The sequence below is a fragment of the Mobula hypostoma genome, unplaced genomic scaffold, assembly GCF_963921235.1.
Source record: "Mobula hypostoma unplaced genomic scaffold, sMobHyp1.1 scaffold_121, whole genome shotgun sequence".
Lineage (NCBI taxonomy): Eukaryota > Metazoa > Chordata > Chondrichthyes > Myliobatiformes > Myliobatidae > Mobula > Mobula hypostoma.
The window spans coordinates 226,218-236,841 of NW_026948234.1; the positions used below are offsets into that span (position 1 = coordinate 226,218).

The 10,624-nt window shown below is 43.0% G+C and overlaps 1 protein-coding gene across 1 annotated transcript; it reads right to left on the bottom strand.

Annotated features, from left to right (window-relative positions):
- Nucleotides 1-8,544: 8,544 nt before the first annotated feature.
- Nucleotides 8,545-9,763, bottom strand: LOC134342099 (hemoglobin subunit alpha-like). Its single transcript, XM_063040036.1, has 3 exons — nt 9,586-9,763; nt 9,152-9,359; nt 8,545-8,877 (listed from the first exon to the last, which is right to left on the bottom strand). Exons 1-3 carry the CDS (start codon nt 9,678-9,680, stop codon nt 8,752-8,754), a joined length of 429 nt encoding a protein of 142 aa, XP_062896106.1. The 5' UTR covers nt 9,681-9,763; the 3' UTR covers nt 8,545-8,751.
- Nucleotides 9,764-10,624: the final 861 nt, after the last annotated feature.

The window sequence follows — 10,624 nt, forward strand, 5'->3', positions numbered from 1 at the left end:
ACAGCTTTAAATGGTACAAGATTACAGCAAATTTATATGTATATATACAGTTAATAAAGCTAAAGAAAGAAAAACTTATCAAAGAAGAATAGTATGATAATTAAAAAAGTATTTTTTATAAAGAAAAGAAGGAAAAAGAGAACCCCAACTTCGAAAAGAGGAAAAAAAAACAGTAGCTACAAAAGAAAGAAAAGGAAAAAAAAAGAAGAAAAAAGGAGGGAAAATCCCCATTAGGAACCAACTCCCGGAGCAATACAACTTACCATCATCTATATAAATAAAGGAGAAAAATCATCAACCGCTAATTCACATTTATATAAAATAAGATCGGAAGGAAACAATATAAATTAATTCAAATTAAATGATAACATTTGGCAAAAGAGCCCCTCTGCCCCTACATTAATTCAATGGTTTTCTCAAGTAATATCATGTCTTAGCTTGGAAAAAAAAATAGAAGTAGAACTTTTGATCCTTGATTCGATTTTGAGTAAGATGGGATTCTTCTGCCAAGAATTGCTTATTTATTTATTATTATTCTTTTTGTATTTGCACTCTTTGTTGTGTTTTACACCTGGTTGAATGCCAAAATTGGTGTGGTCTTTCAATGATTCTATTATGGATTTTTTCCTGCATGCCTGCAAGAAAATTAATCTCAGCGTTGCATATGTCGACATGTATATACTTTGATAATAAATTTGCTGTGCACTTTAACACTCTCATAAGATTTCTGGTTTATGAAAGATTTCCAAATTAGAAAAGATTCCCAAACTACATAAGATTTCCAAACCCAGGTACAGTTTTACGAACAAAAAGAATATACCAAAAAATGGCTGACAAAACGGGTCGTTCGTCACAGAAATCAAAGACTGAGGAATGAATTCCAGTTCTTCTTTTTGTCAGCCCGTCTTCCTGCCATTCTCCTTATCATTCCTAACAATCCCCAATACTTTCTAATATTTGTACTGTTTTGCTACTAGTTGACCTATGATGTTTCTTAAATACCTTTGCCTTGATGAAGTAATTCACACAGCTTTGAGCAGCGGCCAGTCAGAGGGATCAGAGGCCTGCGATTCGCTGAACAAGTAGGAAAGACAGTGACACGTGGCAGTTTTGGAGCTTTAAGCAGTGGCCAATCAGCATTCGGGATTGATTGACAACGGCAATTTAAAGGAAGTCAGGGGCAATCAGAGCAGCCATCGTTGGAGTGGAGATTTTGAGGCCTGAGCTCTTTAAGGCTTCGGTCAGAGAAAACAAGAAAAAGCTGTATCGAGAGTGTCATTTCAGCACCACCCCCACGGAACTTTACATTTGCTCAGTTAGAAGAGTAGAGATCCCAGGCAGGATAATGGAATGCCTTTGTTGCAGCATGTGGGAAGGAAGTGAGACCCCCAGCGTCCCTGACGAATGCATCTTCGAGAAGCGCATCCAGCTGCGGCTTCTAACACTCCACATTAAGGAGCTGGAACTGGATGAACTGCGGATCATTCTGGAAGCTGAGGAGTGATGGATACGTCATATAGTGAAGTAGTTACACCTGAGGTGCAGGACGTAGGAAGCTGGGTGACAGTCAGGAAGGGAAAAGAGGTTAAGGGGCCAGCGCAGAGCACCTTTGTGGCTTTCCTTCTCAACAACAGGAATATCACTGCAGATGCTCTTGGCAGGGATAACCTAACAGAGGAAAGGCTGGTCTTTGGCGCTGAATATGACTCTGCAACTCAGAAGCGAAGGGAGGAGAAAAGACGAGCTGTATCGATACGTGGTTCGTCAGTTAGGGGAACAGAAAGGAGGTTCTGTGTATGAGAACGTGATTCCTGGATGGTATGTTGCCACCCAGGGGTCTTGGTCCACGACATCTCAGATCGTGTCATCAGCATTAGACATTGGCTTTGTGGGAGAAGCCAGAGAGTGGGAGTGAATGGTTGACTCTCTGACTGGAGGCCTGTGGCTTGTAGAGTGCAGCAGGGATTGCTACTGGGTCCATTGTTGTCTGCCATCTATATCAACAGTCTGGATGATAACGAGGTCAACTGGATCAGCAAATTTACAGGTAACACCAAGACTTGGGGTTTAGTGGCTATCACGACTTGTAGAGGGATCTGGATAAGCTGGAAAAATAGGCTGATAGAATTTAATGCAGACAAGAGTAAGGCGTTACATTTCGGTAGGACCAACCAGGATAGGTCTTACACAGTGAATGGCAGTGCACGGAGGAGTGTGGTAGAACAAAGAGATCTGGGAATACAGGCCCATAGGTCATTGAAAGTGGCATCACAGGTAGATAGGATCATAAAGAAAATTTATGGCACGTTGGCCTTCATAAATCAAAGAATTGAGCAAAGGAGTTGAGATGCTGTGTTGAAGTTGTAAAAGGTATTGGTGCGGCCAAATTTGGAGTATTGCGTGCAGTTTTGGTCACCTACCTGCAGGAAAGATATGAATGAGGTCTATAGATAAGGGTAAATGCTAGCAGGTTTTTTTTTCCACCGAGGTTGTGTGGGACTACAGTCAGAGGTGATGGGTTAAGGGTAACAGGTGAAAAGTTTAAGAAACATGGGAGGAAATGTCTTCACTCAGAGGGCCGTGAGAGTGTGGAATGACCTGTCACTGCAAGTGGTGCATGCAAACTAGATTTCAACATTTAACGGAAGTTTGGATAGGTAGGAGTTTAGAGGCCTATGGTACCATTAGAGATCGATGGGTGCTGACAGTTTAAATTGTTTTGGCATGGACTAGATGGGCTGAAGGGCTTGTCTCTGTGCTGTACTTTTCTGTGACTCTATGGTCTAAGACACTTGGGGCCAGTAATCCCAGACTCCGCATTAATGCTGGGAGTACGGAGATACTCCAGCTATTGATTGATCAAACTCTGAGCTTGTTTGCTGTGCTCAGTAACAAAGAGTATCTGGTCTACAAGCTTCTCTGTATTCAATAACAATGATGCAAATAATGTATCTGCAGTTAATCAAAAACACAAGCGATCCTTCAGATGCTCGAAATCCAGAGCAACACACACAAATCCCATGCTATCAACATTCTGGGGGTTACGATTGACGGGAACCTGAATTGGTTTAGACATTTAAACACCGTGGCATCCAGAGCAGGTAAAAGGCTAGGTATCCTGCTGTGTTTAACTCACCTTCTGACTCCCCAAAGACTGTTCACCATCTCAAAGTCTCAGGTCAGGAATTTAATGGAATAGTCACCACCACCTAGATGCATGCAGCTCCATCAACACTCAGGAAGCTCGACACCATCCAATACAAGGCAGCCCACTTGGTTGGTACCCTTTCCGCAAGCATCCAATCCCCTCACCATCGACGGAGAGTTGCAGCAGTGTGTACTACCTACAAGATGCACCGCAACAACACACCAAAGTTCCTAAATCAGCACCTTCCAGACCCACGAGCACTACCATCTAGAAGGATGAGAACAGCAGATACCTGGGAACACCAGCACTTGGAAATCCACCTCTAAATCACTCACCATCCCGACTTGGAAACATATCACCGTTCCTTCATTGTCACAGGGACAAAGTCGTGGAATTTTCTGCCTAACATCACTGTGGGTATACCTACACCTCAGGGACTGCACCAGCTCGTCACCACCTTTTCAAGGGCAAATAGAGAAGGGCAATAAATGCTGGCTTAACTGGCGATGCCCCAATCCCGTAAATGAATAAACGGACTCTGCCGGTCAGCGGCATCTATGGAAATTAATTTGAAGTTGATGTTGTGGGCCAAAACCCTTCATCGGGACTGGAAAGGAAGGGGAAGAAACCAGAACAGATGAGCAGAGGGGAAGGGGGCAAACCAGGAGGCTGGGAAAGGGGGTATGAAGTAAGAAGCTTGGAGGCAACATGTGAAAGACAAAAAGCTGGAGGAGAAGGAATCTGTGAGCAGAGGAGAGTGGACCAGGGAAGATAAGGAGGAGGAGGAGGAGCACTGGGCCAGGTGAAAGGCCAGCAAGGTGAGGAGAAGAGTCAAACCACTAGAAGCTGGAGAAAAAGACGTTCATGCTAGCAGGTGGAATATGAGGTGTTACTCCTCCAAGCTGAGAGCAGGCCCATCGTGGCAGTAAAGGTGGCCGTGGACCAACATGTCGGAATGGAAATGGAAACTGGAATTCAAATGGTTCACCACCAGAAATCCCAGTTCTTTCAGAGAGACCGAGGGTGCTCAACAATGCAGTCCCCCAATGCAGACGAGACAGCATTGGGAGCACTGGATACAACAGATGACCCCAAAAGATCTCGGGGTGCACCTGGAAGCACTGCCTGGGTCTCTGAATGAAGGTGAGGGAGGGGGGTGAATGAGCAGATGTAGCACTGCTTCTGCCTGCAGGGACGGGTGTCAGGAGGGAGACTAGTGGGGTGAGTCGAAAGGACAAGTGAATTACAGAGGAAGAACAGACTGGAGGGGAGGTAACAATGTTTTTGTTGGAAGGGTCCTGGAGACTGATGTGCTTGATATAGAGACTCATAGAGTGGCAGACAGGGACAGAGAAACTCAATCCCTGCTAAGGCAACAGGAAGATGTGGGTGAGGGTGGACATTCAGGAAATGGAACAGATACAGATGGGGGTATTCAATGGTGGAGGAAGGGAAACACTGATCCACAAAGAAGGAGGTTATCCCTGATCTCTTGGAAAGGAACGCCTCACCCTGGGAATAGATGCAGTGGAGATAAAGGAACTGAGAAAAGGGAATGGCATTTCCACAGGGGGCAGTGTGGGAAGAGGCTGTAGTTGCCTATTTTATATAGGCCAATTAACATGACCCCATTGTCTCACCTTTAGCAAATGCAGATGAGAAGGCTCATGGTCGCTTCACTTTGCAAACGATGCAACCAACCTCCTCAACATTTGCAAAGCTGTGCTTTAAATTTCAAACTGATTAGTTCAAGAAATTTACATTAAGAGCTGAAGACTGGTTCTTGTTTACAACAAGAAGCTGAACAAGGAATATGGTTAGAAGTTTAACTTTGTCACAGCCAATTCTGATCATGAGGAAAGGTTATGCTGCAATACTAAATAGCTGAAGTTAGCAAAAGGCCTCTTGGGCCTTGGAAACTGAATGTCCAATACAGTAATTTTTTGTGCTACTGTAATGCCTGCAATAAAATGAATCTCAATGTAGCATATGGTGACATATGCGTAATTTGATAATAAATTTACTTTGATCTTTCAACGTTGAACCTAGTATGTTGTGAGAAGCAATGGACAGAATTGCTAGGACCATGGCAGAGATCATTGTCTCTTTAATACCCACAGCAGAGTGACTGGGAAACTAGAGAATGGCTAATGCTGTCCCTTTACTTCAGGAGGGCCAGTAGAATAAGCCAATATGTTATGGCCACTGAACCTTAAATGAAGAATGGGAAACTTAGAAGGATTCTGAGAAACAGGATTATTTACATTTGGAAAGGAAAGGATGAATTAAGGATAATCACCAAGAGTTTTTGCATGGCAAACCAGTTCTCACTAATTTGTTTGTTTTTTGTTTTGTGTAGGTAACCAAGAAGACAGAAAAGGGGACTGTGCTAAGCATTGCCTATATCAGGGGGTTCCCAAACTGGTGTCTACAGACCCGTTGCTTAATTGTATTGGTGCATGGCATAAAAGAGGTTGGGAAACCCTGGCCTACACAAATTTTAGCAAGGCCTTTCGAAAGGTCCATTTGGTAGGCTGCTCAAGAAGATTAGAACACATGGCACCCAGGATGAGTGAGCCACTCAGATACCATATCGGCTTGGTAGCAAGAGGCAGAGGTTGCCTTTTCAGATTAGAGGTCTGTGGACAGCGGTGCGTTGTAGACATCTCAACCTGATCCCTTGTGGTTTGTCATCTATATTAATGATTTGCATAAGACTGTAGGTGGGATGATTAGTAAGTTTTTATTGGATGGTAAACTCACCTCTTCACACTCAAAACCTGCCTACCTTCCACAGGTATCATGTGAGGACTGTGATGCAGTACTTTCCACCAGTGAAGAAACTTGATACCATACAAAACACAGCAGCCCGCCTGATAGGCACCACATCCATAACCATTCACTGCCACCATAGATGTAGCAGTTTTTGCCATTTACAGGAGGCACTGCAGCAGTTCACTAAACAAATAACCATACAGTATTTGCTTTACGTGTTATGGCCATGCTAATGTGAGGAACGACTTAAATAATAAGCCCTGTGTAAGGATTTTGTCCTGACACGCTGACTGTACTTTTTTTTCCATAGATGCTGCCTGGCCTGCTGAACTTCTCCAGCATTTTCTGTCTGCTGCTCGGATTTCCTGCATCTGCGGACATTCTCTTGTTTGTGGATAAGTGCATCTGTTTGCTGCTCCAGTCACTGATGCTTATATTTTACACGTTTTGAGTAACATCTAAATTCTTCCTCCCAAGAAGTATTATCTCCCATCTGTCTTTTTTTCTCAGAATTGATATCATCCACAATTAAATATCATTCAAAAATGTACAATTCTTATTTTCAAATCTAAAATTAAAAATCAATACTGTAAATTGCAAACTGCAAAGTCTCAATGATCCACGCAGAATACCATTTCTCAAGATCAATATGGCTCTAGGACTCCATTTTTACTCACGGTGAGCAAACTAATTGATTCTTAAATAAGTCTCTCATAATATTTTCTGTGGAAGTCCGCTACAAAATGTGAGATTTTTTTTCTTTTCTGTGAACAGAGCAGCTCAATATAACACAAGTACTTTGTTTGCAACTTTCTACCTTATATCTTGCAATGGGTTTCCAGAATCTTTCAGTTACCACAGGACATTTATTTATTTATTTTTTTTATAATGTGATAAAGTATTTCAAATTGTATTGTTAACTATGTTTTTTAAAACAAAATCTTTATTTTTAATCTGCAAAACTTGGCTCGAGTAGAGTCTTGATATGTTGTTGAATGTATAAAAGCTATAGGGAGAGATTTTAATGTCCAATTGCAGATGTTTGCTTTTTAAAAATTCCTGCAGAAAGCCTCGTTCATATACAAATTGGGGGTGGGTGTATATGTAACTATTAAGCGAGCAGACATTTGTTGGCTAAATGATTTAATGTCCAAGGGCTTTCTCCTCTTTATTGTTATCTAGTAATACTGGTAAACAGACCGTGCAGTATTGTTTGTGTTCTCACTAATGGACAAATCCGACAGGTATTTTTCTCAAATTGTGTATAAATAATAAATCAGCCACAACAAATGATAAAACATTGATAAAAGTGAATGTTTATTTAGTTCAGTTTACCAATCATGACAATTAATCAATGCCAAAATGTGGAATTAATTAAAGAACAGGAGCAAAAGCAAACACAGTAAGTGTGTTTACAGGACTACTCACAATGCGCTGGAGGAACTCAGCAGGTCAGTCAGCATCAGTTGAAAAGATTAGTCGACGTTTCGGACCGAAACCCTTCGTCAGGACTGAAGGAAGAACTTTGGGGAGGGTTTGAAGAATGCTGGTAGTTGAAAGAACAAGCAATTTGAAAGACAAAGGGGTGGGGGAGGGGAAGCAGGGAGGTGATTGGCAGGAGAACAAGGATAAGTGAGTCACGGTGGGATCAATCCCTGCGGAAAGCGAAGAGGGGTGGAGAGGGAAAGATGTGCTTAGTGGTGGGGTCCTGTTGAAGGTGGCGGAAGTTGCAGAGGATAATGTGCTGGATCCGGAGGCTGGTGGGGTGGGAGGTGAGGACAAGGGGAACTCTGTCGCTGTTGTGGTGACCGGAGGATGGGGTGAGAGCCGAAGTGCGGGAAATAGAGGAGATGCGGGTGAGGGCATCATTGATGACAGCAGAAGGGAAACCACGATCCTTAAAGAAAGAGGACATTTGAGGTGTCCTGGAACGGAAAGCCTCATCCTGGGAGCACCTCCGTGACTCACTTATCCGCACGTCCATCCCCACGGATCTCTCACCCGGCACTTATCCCTGTAAGCGTAAGTGCTACACCTGTCCCTACATCTCCTCTTTTGCCGCCATTCAGGGCCCCAAACAGTCCTTCCAGGTGAGGAAGCACTTCACTTGTGAGTCTGTTGGGGTCATCTATTGCATCCGGTGCTCCCGGTGTGGCCTCCTCTACATCGGTGAAACCCGACGCAGATTGGGGAACCACTTCGTCAAGCACCTCCGCTCCGTCCGCCACAACAGATAGGATCTCCCAGTAGCCACACACTTCAACTCTGCTTCCCATTCCCATTCAGATATGTCCATACATGGTCTCCTCTACTGCCGTGATGAGGCTAAACTCAGGTTGGAGGAGCAACACCTCATATACCATCCAGCCCCTTGGTATGAACATAGAATTCTCCAACTTCCGGTAATTCCCTCCCCCTCCCTTCCTCAATCCCGAGTTCACATCACCTCCCTCATAGTTCCGCCTCCTTCTACTGCTGCGCATTGTTCTCCTGCCAATCACCTCCCTGCTTCCCCTCCCCCACCCCTCTGTCTTTCAAATTACTGTTTTTTTTCCGACTACCAGCATTCTTCAAACCCTCCCCAAAATTCTTCCTTCAGTCCTGACGAAGGGTTTCGGCCCGAAACGTCGACTAATCTTTTCAACTGATGCTGACTGACCCGCTGAGTTCCTCCAGCGCATTGTGAGTGTTCCTTTGACAACAGCATCAGCAGATTATTTTGTGTTTACAGGACTAATGATTTATTAGCAGACAGCGTGAGAAAACACACAGGAGGAGATTTAAGTGATGATCTTGCTGTCATTCACCATGGTTGGTTGATTGGGTCTTTAACGGCATTTGGAGCTCAATTCATACCAGACCACCTCAAGAAATTTATCAAGTGCACGGTGGTGTGCAGGGGTGAACGCAGGCAAGGAAACGGCCAGGGTGACTACGATACAATTGACGAACAGCTGTAAAAGTGAAAAGTAAATAACATAGGCTGGTGTTAATATTCTCAACGGTTGAATTTACCCATTAAACGTGTGTTGATTGCTTGTCGTTTGAATGCTTTCCTATGTATAATGCAACAGGACAAAATATTCCCAGCTAAGCTGACGAAGATGACATTTCCAGACTGCTGGAATTTCAACTGAATAAATTTGAAAGTTCAGAGTTGCTGATCTAATTACAATATCATAGTTTATGTAATAACAATTACTAAGATTCTATAAAATTGTTACATACCCGAATGCAATGAGGATCCACCTGCAGTTCTTCACCATATTGAAAGGCAAGCCCTTCCAGGTGTTTACCCATGTGGTCCATGTCATGGGCTGCATCTGCCACCGCTTTCATTACCAGGCGACCGTGATTTCTGACCGATGGGTCACAGGCTTTGAAGCCAGTGAATTCCTTGAAATATATCCTAGTATAAGGATGGAGCTCAAACAACCTTCAGAAAAATGGACAGTGAAGGCAGAAATTATTTGCAGACACAATATACACTACATCTCGCCTAGAATTAAATTTAATTTTTCTTCGGACCAGCAATCGCACTACTTTGGAAAATCTTCAATTCTATGCAGAGAATGTCTGTATAGGGAAATGCAAAGACATGCTACCGATTACAAATAATAGCTGAAAATGCATTAATTATACGATGAATGTAAGAAAATTACCTGGCTAAAGCATCCGCACCCCAAGCTTCAGCATTTGCCTTGATGTGGTTGCCAATTTCTTCTATAATCTGTTTCTCGCTGTCAGAGAATACCATTGTTGCAGAGTTCTCGCCTTTTCCGATCTCTCAATAACCAGGAGATGCCTCTGGCTTGATGTGTCCGTATTTACTGCAATTCGCACTGAGCCGCACCCTCTCCGCCCCACTTTTCCCATTGGTTGTGGGTCCTGATTCATGGTCTATGTAATATAATGATAAGAGGCAATGGGAGAACGGCAGCCAGTTGTCCGGTTCACATACAACCGTTAGCAAGGATATCCTGTTTCCTAAAAGATAAACACCACCTTAATATATTTCATTTGAAGCGCTCTTGCAAAAACTTAGTATATTTCCATATAAGTTATCAGTAAATGTAGAAAAATATCCATTACTCTATATGTGTTTTCAAACTAACCCTGATATAATAAGTTTATTTCATTTTATTGTTATTTTTGCCTGGATATTACACTGAATTCACCCATTCAAATTCATCCTCCTCACCTTTGGTCTTTTTATTTCACAACTGTCTGACCTCAGTGTGCAGGGAGACCTGGTTTTCCAAAATTCTCAAGATGCCTGCTGCGTAAGCTGCACAGAAACTGACTGGGCAAAATGAATGTTAATGTAACCATATTGGACCAGGAAGTGTGTTGGTCTAGAATCACGTAGATAATGTGTATTAGCAAACAGCTGAAGGATTTGGTTATGCCCTAGTCTATTTAAGGTCTGAAACGTGAGGATGGCCGGAGCAACTTTGCAGTATTGTTCTGGAATTACATAGACATGGGAGAACTGAGCTGATGTTACACGCACATTTAGAGAAGGAAACTCAGGTCAGGTTTGAGGTTACAGACCTGATCAAACAGCAAAAGGGAGCGTGATGAAGTTGGCTTCTGATATCAGAATTATGCAGCCAAAGCAAATGATTTTGAATTCTTCCTAAAGCTCATTTGGAGCAAAATTTCCTTCATTCATTGCCAGACATCAAATAACTAGCGTGA